At 40.7% G+C, this 16957-nt stretch overlaps 1 protein-coding gene across 1 annotated transcript in view; it reads left to right on the forward strand.

Annotated features, from left to right (window-relative positions):
* The window catches only part of elfn1a (extracellular leucine-rich repeat and fibronectin type III domain containing 1a), a 71798-nt gene extending 59290 nt beyond the window's left edge, over positions 1 to 12508 (forward strand). The window contains exon 3 of the mRNA XM_085783852.1: positions 7898 to 12508. Coding sequence (XP_085639978.1) covers positions 8276 to 10648 — 2373 coding nt within the window. The 5' untranslated portion in view covers positions 7898 to 8275 and the 3' untranslated portion in view covers positions 10649 to 12508. The remainder of the gene's footprint in view (positions 1 to 7897) is intronic.
* Positions 12509 to 16957: the final 4449 nt, after the last annotated feature.

Consider the following 16957-nt stretch of genomic DNA (forward strand, 5'->3'; position numbering starts at 1 on the left):
CTTGATGTGATACCAGAGAAATGTCTCCCTTTCCTCGTCTTTGTCATATTTTCCTCTGTGACTGTACAATTTTTTATCGACTGTATATGGATATGGATCTGAGAGCTTCAATAGTGCACAAATGTTGCTTACTTGATCTACTGAGAAAAACAGCATAGACTAAGTAAACAACATGTTTTCAATAGGTCACCTCTATCGTGTATGCACATAAACATAAGTCTATAATTACCACAACCATTAGAGACAAAGCATATTGACAGACATGACCTTTTATGTAAGTGCTGTGACATGTTCATGTTATTAATATGTTGATTAATGCCTCTGGAGTTATATAAGTTGTATGGTGCAGGATCACATGCTGTCAACATAGATGTTTGTAATTACCTTACCTATTATCTGTTTTAAACATTGGACCTGGAACTACACTGAGTGGAAACTACATCAATACAAATATCTAAATCTCCATAGCAGTTAGCTATTAATTACATTAACAACATGATGCCTAATCATCATCTTAAATTTGGGACTACAGTACCATCATTGTGGAAACCATCCATGTTTATAAACTTTTTTTCAGTTTCTCTATTTTTGTTGCAACAGATGTGCTGGTTGGTTATCTAATGTGACATCAACACTCCCAAGTATTGGCAACAACATCTATGTGATAAAATCCCCCTACACAGCAAAACAGTGGACACATTGTGATTGTTTTGCTGGATGATGCGTCTTGTGGCAGAATTGGCAAAGTAAGAAATAATGCCAGTAAATACATAGAATAGATAGACCTATAAAAATATAGGCTACTCAAAATACTTAATGTGATGTTCTGTGAAATGTTACCGCTTTATTTTGGGGAATCAGTGCTGATCTCAAGAGTAACTGGTGTCTGCAATTCTCTTGAACAAATCTTTGGCTCGTAACTGATCGTCAGCTGTTCATATACATTATGCGAGTCCAGCTACAGTTCCTTATCACTCTATTCACCACTTTATCTCTCTGGAGGTCACATTGAGATAAATACTGTGCTGAAAGCTTTTTCTGGCTCCATTCTTTACGAGGAAGCAACTCGACCACCAATTGTGGTGTGGGATTTAAAGGCTTTGTCTGTAAAACAAATGAATTCTATGCATTGCGGTGGTGTACAATACTCATTACTTATAAAAGAAGTTAGGTTATACTTCCAAAAAAATCAATTTGCTGAGTTCCTATCCACTAAAAAAAGACATACAAAGTCCAACAAGTATATCACCGGAGCCATAAAATGTGCAGAACTTTTACCAAACAGTATTCTATGAAGACAGGGCCATCAATTCTCTTCCAGGAAATATTCCCAGAATAATTAATGTATGACTTTAATATCCTCTGATATAACCCAAGCATATGTGCCCTCGTTCTCCCTTTCTCCAAAGTAATTCAGTACCTCAATGAGCACAATGTTTTCCTTCCCCAAGAGAAGTAGTTCCATTTCAACTCAATTGATTCTCCACTTCTGGTTTCCCATCTTTACTTTATTTCATTCTTCGCAGCAAGAAGTGCATGCATTTTCAATGACATCAAATAAAGGGCAGTCATTGGTATGGATGAGGAGGGTCCTCTGAGATTGAGGCACCTTCACTGTCACAAAGTACAAGAGAGGAAGCGTGGGGAGACACAACAAAAATCAGGCCCTCAAATTATAAAAACAAATCCTTCGATATCGTGCTTTTGTAGACACTTGGAGATAGAAAAGAAAAACATTCGCTTAGTATGCACTGTGGAATTGTTTGGACAGACCCACTGACAGAAGGGTACCGAGAGGCAGAGATAGCCAGAGAGGTGTGGCTTGAATGGTCTGCATACAATATACAGACATGTAAATTTCAGGACCTCTTCTTATAATATAATATAATGTAATAACAATAATAATAATACATTTTATTCATTCTTCTTTTTATATGGTCTCCAGAAGCTTCTGTCAAAGTTTGCCTTGAATCACTGGCTCTTGTGGTGGAGCAGCACTCATGTGGCTTTGTGTGAGAGAGGACAACTCTCCTGCTTCACATTTTAAGCATCTGCTGAGGGACAGAGAGCTGCTGCAGCTTCAAGGTTCCCATTTAAGTGCAACCCAAACTGTCACTATAAGACCTTCTTCAATCCTTATCAGCAGGTTCGCCAAGCAGTCACATTATAGTTTACCTCCACATCTGTCCAGTCCAATAATACATATCAAGAAGACTTATAAGGAACTGTATTAAATGTATTTATGGTGTCAAACAGTTGACATTTGACCTTTTTGAATGCATTGATTACATTTCATCACTTCATCATTTTATTCTATTAGACATATGAAATGCTGCCATACTTAAGGTATTGAAGTTTTAACTGTGACTATGGAAATATGGCCTAAAAATAAAATCTCAGATGTTCTTCTGTGTTCTTCTGTGCTGCTGGACTAAATTTTAATTCAATTCAATTAAAAAAACATTATTTATCCCCAAGGGCCAATTTAAAGGAGACATATTATGCCCCTTTTCCACAAATTAAAATAGTTCCCAGGTGTCTTTAAGACATATCTGTGACATGCTTCGGGCAAAATACCCCAAGGATCAAACATCACAGCTCTCTTTTCATCTGCTCAAAACAGCCCTGTTCAGAACAGCTGGTTTCAGTGCCTGTCCCTTTAAAGGCAAATGAACCACTGCTTGCCCCACCCTGCCCCTTCTACTGGTATCAGGTAGGGGTGGTGTAATTACATCATTGTCAGACAACAGTTGTTACCTTGAAGATTAAGAAGATTACAGATTTTTTTTTTGTCAATTCTCGCATTTTGGGGGCCGGAAGGCAAGACAAACACCCAAATACATGTTAAAAAGCCCTCAAAAAGTGGTATCTCCATCATATGTCCCCTTTCAGGCACATAGGAAGCATGTGAAGCATCCAATGCAGTAACATCTATTTGTAACTTTGTTACTATTGACAAAGCTGCAGCTTGGTGTTCTGACGAAGCATGTGAACACGTATGAGGATTAGTTTGTTGCTTCTCTCAACAAGCAAATAATAAATATAGTTAATACCTGAGACTGGACAGACATGAATGTAAACTGCAACTTGAGTTGTTGGTGGAGGCGTAAAACATCAAGGCAGTAATTCTAGGTTCATGGAAAAGGGAAAAAAAAAAAGGAGCTGATGATTTACCGAGTAGAAGTGAAGTATGAAGGAGCCCTGAGCAACTGGAACAGAAATTTACAAGGCTGTGTTTGAATCATTCTTCAAGAGCAGGGTTTCAATAGGTTATCCACAGAACAGGAAAAGAAAAAGAAAAGCCTTCATTACCCAGAGCATAAAGCCTAAATGGAAAAGAGACTGTGGAATGGCTGCCTGTGTCTGATAGGGGAATAGACTCAGCTCTGATGCCTTGGGTGTTCTGGCCTGCTGCACTCAGGGCTAGCACTGGACCATACAGATTGCTGCCATTATGGAAAGTGGGTCTGTGGTGGCAAATAGACCTAAGCTCTCACACAGCAACGTACAGTGCTGGCTGCCTTGGGCTCAGTTCAAGATCTGAATATACAATAAGGTGTGATTTGCATAAAACTAAAGCAGTAAAAATTAATTTTGATGTAGATTGCTGCTTTGTTTATCCCTCAGCAACAGGCCACTGCAGGCGTTTTTGTTGGCATATGCTGTGGATTTACCGCAAGACCAGTTGCAGGAGTAAAGGCACAGTTACAGTTTCATACTGTAGTTGAAACTATGTTTTGTCAAGTACAAGATATTTTACTTATCAGTGCGAGTGTGCTTGTGGTTTTGTGTTTACCCCTACAAGGGGAGCTAGCCTGTCTGTAATTTATGCATGGGCTTCACTAGTGAGGCAGTGAATCAGTTGGAGGCTCACTAGACTGAGTCACTGTGTACAAACAAAACAGAGCCAATGCATTGTAAATGAGAGGCGACTTCACCAGTTTGACCTAAACCTCCATTTAGCCACTAAAAGGCCGCGCACCATGTGCCACGCCGTGAGCTAGCAGAGGTCAGGTCGGATGAGCTCAGTCAATGCTGTGTGGTATTTTGCGATTAAGGTCAGAGACTGGGGAATAATAACAAGACAACGTTTTTCTTTAAGAGATCTCTCGCCTTGCCAGATATTCTGTCGAGCTGTATTTTTCATATTCATTTCATGGAACATTTGATTTGGAACCTCTTTCTTCCCAGGGGCTTTGGGGAGTGTGCTTTTCTTAGCTGCTCCTCTGTCGCCCTTCTTTTGTCATCATGACGGTGGTTTTGTTATGGCAGCCTTTGACATTCTGTTGCAGTGTCGTCCGCCACAGCATTTACTCCTGTTCTTTATCTGGACTTGAATAGCTGACTAGTGCCTTTAGTTGATTATCTGGGGCCTGTAGCAGATTATTTCTTTACAGTGTGTAAAGCAAGGAGGACAAAACAGTTTCTCTGCACCAAAACTGTCTTTCATCTTTGTTTACAATGCAGTCTTTTATGAATTTTGTGAATGAAACTCATGTATGTACTCTTATGTATGGAAATTCTTCCAGAGAACCACAGTCACACAGATCTGAATTCAAGGTCTGCCGGTGGCTGTGGACTGATATTGCCAGTAAAATCTTCATAATGACTGCCACTAAACAAAATATCAACGTTAACTAAAAGTGGTTTTGGCATACACTATAAGGCAAAGATAGCATGCTGTGGTATGCATTCATTTACCACATCTGGAAAAGAGTGGGTATGGGAAAGCTGAAAAAGCAAAGAGGCAATGAAAACATACTGTACCTTATTTATAGAAAATATATGGAATATGAAGCACAAATAGGCTAATATATGAGCTATACCGCAGATTCCCATAAAATCTCACCCTCTGGGCCCAACTCAAATCTATGTGAAACATTTGAAGCCTCAGATTATAGCTCCACTGTTCCACCGTATCAGGTTATCAGCACACAGTGCAGCGCTTGCTGGAGGATTCTGTCGAAGAATAAGTGTGTTTGGAAATATTAAGATAAACACATCCATTTGTTACACCGAATTACACTTTACACACAACTACATTTGAATGAACTATAAAAAAAGAAAAAAAAAATCACAAAATGTTTACTGACAACATATCCATTTGGTTACCAAAGTTAGCATCTTAAGCATGGTTAACATTTTTATAGCAATTGCTTGATGTTATGTAAAGACTGTGGTTATTGTTAAATATTTACATCAACAGTAAATTTGAAGTACATAAGCCAAACCACAAGCTTTTCCTATTCTTACATCCTTTATTTGTGCTTTTGTTATACTATCTCAGCCACTTCCCTAAGATGGTACAGAAATATAAAAATAGTACTTCGAGAAAATATAACAAAGCAAACATAAATCTGCAAATTTCCAAGGAACAGGGTTGTTGAGTGATGACATAAGGTTGCAGAACCACCTAAATCACCAATGGCAGGCATTAGTCCCACTTAACCCTTAACCTCTACTAAGACACTAGTCTCAGTAGTGGTGCTGGTCACAGATCTGTGCCACAACCAAAAGAAAAAACTGTCAATTTGTATTTCCGTGCACCAACCACATCGCCAACATGATGTATGATAAGGGGAACCACGACACTCATGTGACTGTAATGTGATAAACCCAACTCACAAAAGGTCAAATGACAGCAGGAATGGTCTTTAGGTCTAAGATGGCAGGTGGGGTTTCAGCTTGAAGTATATTCCCTCTGCCATTAACTGTCACATTTAATCTCTTCTAACAGTGTGATAATCTCTGTTGTGTGGAGACATGTCCTCTAACACACAAAAGCCCCATCTCACCCCCCATGTCCCCCCCACAAGGCAAATCATCCTGACCTGTGTCAGGCAGAACTGGCAAAGTAAGAGAGAGGAGCAGAGGCAGTTTTGCAGTGTCTTCATCTCTGGCACATTTTGCTTTGGTATTTCCCTTTATAAATCAGGGCATCTGACTAGTCCTGTCTTAAAACGTTCTCTCGATGAATCTATCAACTATTGTTTCGATTAGTCAATCAATCAAATGACTCATTTTTCAACCAATCTAGCGAAGTTTTTGGTTTGTCGATTCATATTATTAATGTATAAAAATCAACACTTTTCTTATTTAAATTCTTCATTTATTCATTCATATTTTCAATCCCTGCATACCAATATACGTTTGATTGCCTGTGTGAAAACACCCTCAGTTTCACTTTCACTTTCCAGGCTTGCTGGGACTGGGTGCCGGGTCCCCTTCACACTTGACTGTTTATGAACGTTTTTTTCCCTCTGTATATGAATGTCTGCTGTTGTGTGTTTGTGTAACCGACGTAATCAATTAAGTTTAATCATTAATCATCAATCATTAATCAGGACAACCCTAACTTTAACAAATAGTGTTCTCTTTGATCTGGAGTATAAAAGCTTGTAAATTAATGCTATTGTCTCTACTTCTGCACCAACTACAAGCTCAACTGATTTAAATGCTCATTTCACAACTTGTAGATCAATACATGTACAGTATAGATTCCTCCCTCAGATAATACAGTATACACATTGTCTTCCTCCATGTTAAAAATCAATCCAATTAATTGCTTCAAGAAAAGAAAATGTATTATTCATAATTGCAATATTTCATCCACCACTGCATACCTGTGCAAAGCAAAGCATCCCATTAATGTTTTATTTCCCTGTCAGCGGCAATGCATTGACGAATGAACAATTAAAGGCTATAATGACGGCTATAATACTGAGTGATTTGGTGAAAGAATAGAGTAGGTTGTGCTATGAATTTGTCTTGCACAGACAGAACTATAAAACATGCCCTTGCTCAACACACTGATGGGTTTTTACTTTAGCATCCTTCCATGGTCTGCTATGACCAGATGGCTAATGTTAGGTAGCTTTAGATAACACTGCTGTGCAGCTGACATTTAACAGCAAGTCTGCTGACTTCATGTGCTTATTCTACTGGTGCTTTTGCCACAGTGCAATTCTATCATCATACAAGTGAGTGTCACCCAGAAGCTGCAACTGTGACAGTGGCTGATGTTGAGCAATAGTTACACAAGACCACTTTAAAATAACAATCTCCACCTACGGCAATATGGTAATTGAGGGGTTTTGACATCCAGTTCACATACAGTAACTAAAATGCAAGAACTGATAACATTTCATCAGTGGTTCTAGAGTCATAGTGACTTAAAAGACTCTTGTTAAATGAAATTTGAGATTGAGACACTTTTGGCAATGTGACCATATGGTTTATGTTCTGAGATCTCAAAATAAGAGAAGAAAATTGCTTTTAGTCTAACCCAACCTTTAAAAATGTACCCATTATCACTAAACCGGAAATAATTCTGCTGGTGCTTGCTCTTTAGATTACAGAGCAATTTTGTTTTCCTATATTGTAACCATGGCTCGTCTCCCTTTGCAAAAGATCTTTATCCAACTTAGTTACCTTGAACACAAGTTCCCTCTTTTCTCTTATATAATCTGGTGCTAAAAGATTTTAATTTATGCATGAAGTTTTTCGGAGAAAATTTTTATACATTGATCCAAAGTGTCATTTCGTGTGGTGTTGTATAATTGTTTTAATGCAGCTTCTTAACATTGGCTTCCCTCAGTTGCATCTGACAGTCCTCAGGTTAATGGTGTGAAAACAGGGACTCTGCTTTTCCCAACCTGTCAAGTGGTAATTGGCCAACGGTTTCCTTTAATAGCAGTCTGCCACAGGGACTGCAAACACCTCTTAAATTGTGTACAAAATAATTGGTTGGCCATGGACAAGGAGAGACCTTGCAGTAAACATGAATCCTGAAATCTGAGTGCAACATTGCAATACTAGCATATGCAATTTATGTGCATTTCATAGTCTGATAAAATATAATTAATGTCAACTTTGTTTTCTTGTCTTTATATTGCAGGTTATTCCTCGGTGCACACGAGAGAGACAGAGGAAGGAAGACTTTGGCAGAAACAATAAGATGACACCATTTAATGATGGTATCCTCTAAGGAGAAAAGCACAAGCCAACCTGGGGTGGTGAAATCTCTTTTAAACACCACCATAAGTTCACTGTGGGCAAACCTCAATGAAAGAAACAAAGCTTAAAGGCAGGTACTGAACATTTTTCTGAGTGGAACGTGGGGACAGCACCATCCATCAATGAAGAGGACACAAATAAAAGGATTGTTTCTGGCTTGGAGAACAGTTGAACATCCAGCAGATTTTCCAACAGGACCATCTAAGCTGCACTGAAACTGCAGTGATAACACCCTCTTCTCACTTTTTTGGCCCTGCACATGACTCTCAGAGAAGCACCAATGGCCTGCAGCTTAGGCATGGTGATGAGTGCCTTGTTTTGGTCTGTAGCCATTGTATATTTGACTCATGTTGGCAAAGTCAGTGGAGACTGTTGGTTAATTGAGGGTGAAAAGGGCTTTGTATGGCTTGCAATTTGTAGCCAAAATCAACCACCTTATGAGGCCATCCCACAGCATATCAACAGCACCATTGTGGACCTTCGTCTGAATGAAAACAAGATCAAAAGTATCCATTATTCTGCCCTTAGTCGCTTTGCCAACTTGACCTACCTGAACCTGACAAAGAATGAAATCTCCTACATAGAGGACGGGGCCTTTTCTGCTCAGTTTAACTTACAAGTCCTTCAAATGGGCTTCAACAAATTGCGGAACCTGACAGAGGGAATCCTCAGGGGTTTAGGAAAGCTGCAGTACCTCTACCTCCAGGCAAACCTGATTGAGACTGTGACACCTAATGCCTTTTGGGAATGCCCCAACATAGAGAACATTGACCTCTCCATGAACCGAATCCAGCAGTTAGACGGGTCAACGTTTACCAGTCTGACGAAACTGACCACCTGCGAGCTCTACACCAACCCTTTCAACTGCTCATGTGAATTACTTGGTTTTGTCAAATGGCTCTCGGTTTTCCCGAACAGGACGAATGAGCGGATGGTCTGCGACTCCCCACCTGGAGTCTCTGGTTATAGTTTGCTGAGCCAGAATCCTAACAATCCAACATACCGAAATGCGCTTCACATGCTCACAACGGTGTGTACTGATGACTACGTGACGCCATTTATCGCTGTGCCCACCGAGTCGTCAACACCCCCACCAGACTCAACGCTTTGTGGGTTGGAAGACTGTCCCTCGGGCACAGAACCAGACGACATTACCATCAGTACGACCTACAGTACTGGAGAGGTAACCCCTCTGATGAAAGTGAAGCAAGTGACTAATACAGGTGCCACCATCACAGTTCAGATTCCTCATCCCTTCAGGAAGATGTACATCCTGGTTCTCTACAATAACAGCTTCTTCACAGATATTCAAAATCTAAAAGATATAAAGGAGGATATTGAACTAAAAAATCTAAAACCCCACACTAACTACACATACTGTGTCGCTTCAATACGTAACTCTCTAAGACACAATCACACTTGTCTGTCATTCATTACTGGCCCTCGGATTGAGAAGGATATAGCGGTGAACAATGCTACTGCTACTCATTACATTATGACAATTCTAGGCTGCCTCTTTAGCATGGTCATTTTTCTCGGGGTGGTCTACTACTGCTTGCGAAGGAAGCGTCAGCAAGATGAAAAGCACAAAAAAGCAGGTAGTCTGAAGAAAAACATCATGGAACTCAAATACGGACAAGAACTAGAAGGAGGGACTATTTCTCGAATGTCACAGAAGCAGTTGTTGGCCGGAGAGAGCATGGCGCGTATGCCGTACTTACCATCTGCTGCTGAAATGGAGCAGTACAAATTTCAAGAGATAAGTGATACTCCTAAAATGATGAAGGGAAATTATATGGAGGTGCGAAGTGTGGACCACCATGAACGCAGAGAGTGTGACATGGGAATGCCTGGAAATAGCCAGGGGTCGGTGGCAGAGATTTCCACCATTGCAAAGGAGGTGGACAAAGTCAATCAGATAATCAACAACTGTATAGATGCTCTCAAGTCGGAATCCACCTCTTTTCAAGGGGTAAAATCTGGAGCAGTGTCTACAGCAGAGCCTCAGCTGGTGCTAATATCAGAACACCCACAGAGTAAATCTGGTCTGCTGTCCCCAGTGTACAAGGACAGCTACCATCACTCTCTGCAGAGGCATCGGACCTCCGATGTCTCACCAAAGAGGCCGAGCACTGCCACAGGAGGGCCCATGCGGAGCCCCAGGCCTTATCGCTCTGAATCTAAGTACATAGAGAAAACCTCCCCAACAGGAGAGACCATCCTCACTGTAACACCTGCTGCCAACATCCTGAGGGCGGAGGCAGAGAAGATCCGTCAGTACAGTGACCACCGGCACTCGTACCCCGATGCCCAGATAGAGGAGCTTGAAGGCCCAGAGAGCCACAAGTCCTCCATGTTGGAGCCTCTTACTCATTCCCGCTCCAGAGACTTAGCATATTCCCAGCTGTCCTCTCAGTATCACAATCTAAGCTATTCCTCCAGTCCCGAGTATTACTGCAAACCCTCACACAGCATCTGGGAGCGCTTCAAACTCCACCGGAAACGGCACAAAGATGAGGAGTACATGGCTGCAGGGCATGCACTGCGTAAAAAAGTCCAGTTTGCAAAGGATGAGGACCTGCATGATATTTTAGACTACTGGAAAGGTGTTTCAGCCCAACATAAATCATAACCTCTTTAGGTGTTTTTAAAATGGACCACACATTGCATAAATGACACAAGAACCTCATCTGACAATTGAATCAATGGAAACTTCCATATTATAATCAACTACTCACTCACGTGTATAAAATTCTCTTTTGACTGTGAGGAAAATGGGGTTAACATTCTTTAAATTTGTCATATTATGTAAAGCATCCAATGGGAAAACTTTTATCTATTAAAGAGAAAATATATTGCAAATTAATAATATATATGTTACAATGGATTATAGGTTTTTGGGTATCGCATGGCCAAGTCCTGTGACAGTGGATTTGCTGTTGTGTAATATGAAACTACTATATGAAGATATGTCTAATGAAACCTCAATATTTTTTGATGAACTATCTGGACATTTCATTCAAAATGAACATTTTTTCTTCCCTCCCTGCATTTGTTTAATTCAACAAAACTATGTACAGATATGGGTTTCTATATTTGCAATGTTTGCTGTGTAAATGGAAACGTATTAGTGGATGAATCAGGTTTATCAAATGGAGCGCTGTTTGTTTAGATTATCTTGTTGCTCAAAGAACGGCATGTCCCACTTTAAACCTGTCAGAATACTTGTCTTTTTAACCATCACCGCCTGTTTGTTTTTTGTTTTTTTTTTATTCTTCAATTTCTTAAAGCTTTTACTTGCATATATGAGATACAGATGGATTCAGTTTTAAAGTCCCCTAAATCACACAATGCAGTTTTCTCTGGATGGCTGCTGATAGACTTCATGTGGGCAAGATGCAGTATCATCACATGCTGTAATGAAGCTCATCAGTTTCATGAGCCATCATTTGTATCTTTAGTACCAAAGTAGAAAAAGCTGAAGTGTTTACAATATCTGTGCACAGTCTGGGAATCGTATGAACGAACAGCAGTAGGTCCATGTTGACTTCTCTTTTTTCTATTGTATCAGTTACTCTTTTAAAGGTGGAAACATTGGGAAATACTAACATCCATACACGCGATAAGGTATTGAAAGCCAACTATTAATCATTAACACTTCAAAAGGGAGGGCAGCTGTACTTTGTCACTTGTTGTTTGGGTACACGGCAAGCTGTTCTTTCCCCTGAAGGAGAGCCCGATGGATGAATGTAACAGATACATATTTTGATCTGTCTATGGCAGCTTTTATGTATATTTTCATGGAAATATTTATTTGATGCTATTACTGGCTGTGGGTTTTTTTTCTTTGCTTTAATATTTCTTCCAGTGTACTATATTGCATAATGTTTGATCTGATAAATGCGGGAAAGTAGTCTGTTATTCGGCTGGGCCCTGTTGCTTGCTGAGAGGGTTCATTTTGTTTTAAACTGCTAGGCTGTTCGATCTTTTTGTATATTATGAAAACTACGTACCAGACAAATATCTACATGCTAAAGTAAAATTTGAGAATGTGAAACTGAATCCTCTGACTTACTGGCTGTGAATTTGTATATGAAATTTTTTGAGTATATAAGACTTACCGCTTTGTCTTTGTAAGTTGTTTATATAACTTATTCTGAACAGGCTCATGATGACTCATTGCATATTTATGAATGAGCAATAAATATGTTTTCAATTTTCCTACTCCCTTGTTAGAATATAACTGTCGGTGTAGGATGTGGGTTAATCTAACAGCAGAGAACAGCTCTTTAAGGTCAAGCAGTTAAATTTCACACCAGTCATCTCCAGAGCTGCAGAGATATTTGTCTCAATTTAAGGAAGCCAAGAGAACTACTCCCCAAGCAGCAGTAGAAGCAGCATGTCTTCTTTCTATTTCAACTTTTCTGCTCTCATTAGTCAAATGTCCATCCAAATTTTGTGCAATTTTCAAACGAATGACCAGAAAACCTCCAAAAGAAATTACTGTTTGGTGCGTGTACTGTAGCAGTTGGCCTCATTGAGATCAACCGTTGATGGTGCTAATTTTCCAGTCAGGTGCCATTAAACAAGACGGTGCAACAAAATGAGGTAATTAAAAGAGTGTCAGTCAAATCTCAACTTCACCAAATGAAAACAATGTTGAAAACATGCCTGAAATATTATATGATGCATTAATTTCAACAATGCTACAGTCTTCTCACCACTATCGCCCAATATTCTATTTTTCTTTTAAATATAGGCTACATATTTTTATATTAATATTATTATATTATAATATTCAAGTTCTTTCGTACACTAACCAAAACCACAAGTACATGCAAACCCACTCACTGTGGTCCTTGCTTTAAAAATTCAAAGAAAACCAATTACTTTTTAATTCATCATATAAAACAGTCCAACATGGAGCACAAACACCTTTTCTTTAGTTGCATTTTCCTCTTTAGCACCTGGCAACTACTCTTTGCAGCTTTGACTCTACTGCATGCCAGATCACCTCATCCGCTCCTGTGATTCTGCTCACCTTCCATTTTGATAAATAAATATGAAACACTTCCACATCAGTGACTTAAAAAGCATTAAACGGGACAGACATGTACAACAACATATGTGCTGTGAGTAGAGAGAAGAGCTGACCCGAGGGAATGAATTTGTCTAGTGTGATTTTTTTTTCCATCAACTCCTTTTTTGTTCCATTAGACATTGAGAACCTAAGTATTACTGCAGGCATCAGTTAACCCATTTATATTTTTTCTGTGTCATGATGCTGCATCCATTTCATGTAAGCATGTCATGATGCTGTTATTATTCATTAATGTGAGATGAAGCATTCATGAGCCTGACGTGAATGTGTTATGTAAGCACCTTGTAAAGTGTTAACTTGGTTGTCTGACTTAATATTTCAACCGCCTTAAGATTTTGGGATATGTGTACATGTGTAAATTTCCTTTTTCTTTGTTTTATTAGGGCCCGAGCCTGTGTCAACGACCCAGGGAGGTCCCTATTGAAATTCGACATCCACACCGATCACCGACAAGCAACAAGTAACCAAGCAAGTAATCAAGTACTCAAGTGACCTGGCAGGAAAAAACGCTACCTTGAAATGCAAATGTTTATTATTATTATTATTATTATTATTATTATTATTATTATTATTATCCGACTTCGAACGCCATTTCGACCCCTTTCCCAAGCCGAGAAACGGACGAGATTTTGCACGCACCTGGGACCTGTGGCAACTCGGCGTACTGTGGTGGTCTCGCATGTGGGCGTGGCCAAATGGCACCACAGCGCCCCCTAGACCGCGCATAGGGAATTACATTTTTCGTCTCGGATTTGGACGAAACTTGGTATACTTAACTATCAACCCGAGATCTTCAAAAATTTCATAAAATGACATACTCTAAAACCAACAGGAAGTCCGCCATTTTGCTTCAAAGTTTGTAAACGCAAAACGAACTCCTCCTAGGGATTACGCCCGATCGGCTCCAAATTGGGTTCAGAACATCGTCAGACCTAGCTGAGCTTATCTTGTGCTCCGCAGGTCTGTAGCTCAAAGCGCTTGGCCTCTGGCGTGCCCCGAAGTTTGGCGACTGTTTCGGTGCTCGCCATGTAAATACGAACGGCTCTCATGCCCACATACTTCATCGTAGACGCTTCAAACTTGGTGCACAAATCTATGGAGAGACCCTGAACGATCCGACATATTATTTGCGTACGTCGCTCATAGCGCCCCCCCGGTGGTAACAGGAAACGTACAAAAATTCGTTAAAAATACGTAGTTGACCAAATCGACTTCATTCCACTTCTAAAACATGCAGACCCGGATGGTGAAGCTACATCATGAACGCTTTGACCCTACGAGCAACGGCGTCCGTGTGCCGCCGCGGCGAAAGTGTATCATCCCAATTTAAATTACGTTTGCCAATTACGCGCACATACTTCGTCGTAGCCACTTGAAATTCCAAGGACATGACGATGGCTCCTCCCTGAACGTTTTGATGTATCGACTTCCTGCCTGGCTCATAGCGCCCCCCGGTGGTAACAGGAAGTACGCAAAAATTCATTAAAAATCCATACTTCACCCGATCAACTTCATTCCACTTCTAATACATGCAGAACCAGTTGCTGAAGCTACATTATGAACGCTGTGAAGATACGACGAACGGCGGCCGTGTGCCGCCGCGGCGACTGACGATTTTTTATCGTACAATTACGTTTGCCTTTTTCGTGGCTTTAACGAAGTCGTGTCCTCACGAAATTTCATACACAGGTCAAGAATGGCGAGCTCTTTCAGCGGATAGAGTCGTTTCCCATGGGCGTGGTTAAATGCCTCAATAGCGCCCCCTTGAAGTTTTTCCGAAATTCTCCATAGACAAGTTTCGCTTACTTTGTCGTACACATACGAAACTCGACAGACACCTGTATCATACCCAAACATACAAAAAATTGAATTGGAGCCACGCCCTAAACCCAACAGGAAGTCGGCCATTTTGGTTAGCATTTCTTTGACGCAAAACGAACTCCTCCGAGGCAGTTCGCCCGATTCACTTCAAATTGGGTACAGAACATCTCCAGACTGAGCTGATTACGGCTTGTGCTCCGCAGGTGTGTAGGTCAAAGGGCGTGGCTGCTAGGGCACGGCCAAGTCCCACGAAGCAGCTAAGAAGTTTGCAATGCTATCACGCCCACAGATTTGATCGCTGCGGCTTCAAACTTGGTTCACATGATGAGGGCGTGACCCTGAACGATCCGACATATTACTTTCATACGTCACTCATAGCGCCCCCCGGTGGTAACAGGAAGTGCGCTAAAATTCATTAAAAATACATCGTTGACCCCATCAACTTCATTCCACTTCTAAAACATGCCGAACAAGTTGGTGAAGCTATTTCATGAATGCTATGAAGCTACGGCTAATGGCCCCCTTGTGGCGGAGACAGGAATAGCGCTCCACCGTGAACTGCCTCCTCCTACGGATTTTGCCCGATTGACTTCATATTCGCTACAAGTCATCAGGAGACCGAGCTGGTCAAACACTATTAAAAGCTTTTCTCTACGTCAAACGGCGTGGCTGCTAGGGGGCGACAAAGTTGGCCAACTGCTCGTTTAGTCGCCATGCTATTACGTTTGCCTTCCACGCCCACATACTTGATCGTAGTCACTTCAAAATTTAGGGACATGATCAGAGGCCCGCCCTCTACACCTCTGTTTCATCGTGGGCTAGCTCGCTCAAGTAGCCCCCTTGTGGACACAGGAAATGTAGTGTTTTGCATCGACATTGTCCGATTAGCTCGAAACTTCACGTGTTTGATGAGGGGACCGCCCTCGACGCAGCCGCCCGCCTCCGGTGGCACATGGGGGTTTCGAAGAGCGCCCCAGGGGTAGCGGGGACCGGGGGGTGTGGGAGCGGGACGCTGAGTGGCGTGGAGCGAGGGCCCGTCATAGCCGCTTGCGGCTTTAATTTCAATGTTGATACTGTTGATGAGTCTCCATTTGTTGTTCTTTTTATAAAAGCATTTCAGTATCTTCTGAGAGCTGTCAGGTTTCTAGTTCATTTAGCTATTTAGCAACATGTTTTTATACTTGCATATTGTAGCACTTCTGTGTCTAATAAGAGTTTAAAGTGTTGAGAAAACCTTTAGAAAGATCAACAGTTGTTGTTCAAGTGCATCAAAAACAAACAAGAGCACAAAAATGTGTTTTTTTTATTTTATTTCTTAATACTATGTTATCTGCTTTCAGACAAAGTACTGTGAAATAAAGTTAAGGGTGCACATACAGTATACACTCAGCATCTTTATTATGACGACTTTTATGCCAGAGTCACATTGAAAGTTTTTCTAATGGTTATTTGTTCACCATATCTGTTTGCATCACATTCAGGGTTCATTGCAGCTTTTGGAGCTGATGCATAATTATAGCCAGTGTAATACTGTCTCACATGCTGCTCTTTCTATGTCCATCCTCTTGGGTTAATCTTTGCTGGAGCAACAATTAATGGATTTTGAGGACCAATACTGCCAATAATATCTAAGGGCTCTTAAAATCTGATAATGATGTATTGGCCAACCAATCTGTGTGTTCATACTGACAAATATGGCAACATTACGTGCACAATGCATGTCCTGCACTCAAAATTGAGTGTAAAACGGTGCAAGTTCAATGATCGCCATGGCTAAGGGGCTTTATATCTTCAAACTTGTGTTAACAGTAGCAAACAGCATATTTGTTTTTGACATATTCATCAAAAATCTGGCAGAAGTGTTCAGTTGGGTTGAGGTCTAGAGACTTCAAGTCATTGGCGTTGGGTAGATAAAGCCTCGTTGAAGTACTGACACTTTCATGCCATCTGTGTTCAAACTGTTCACTTGAGAGATGTAGAAATAACCACTGTACTGTACACAGTCACCACAAGTTCCTG

The sequence above is a fragment of the Trachurus japonicus genome, chromosome 8 (assembly GCF_045865225.1).
Source record: "Trachurus japonicus isolate A0001 chromosome 8, Traja_1.0".
NCBI classification, from domain to species: Eukaryota; Metazoa; Chordata; class Actinopteri; order Carangiformes; family Carangidae; genus Trachurus; species Trachurus japonicus.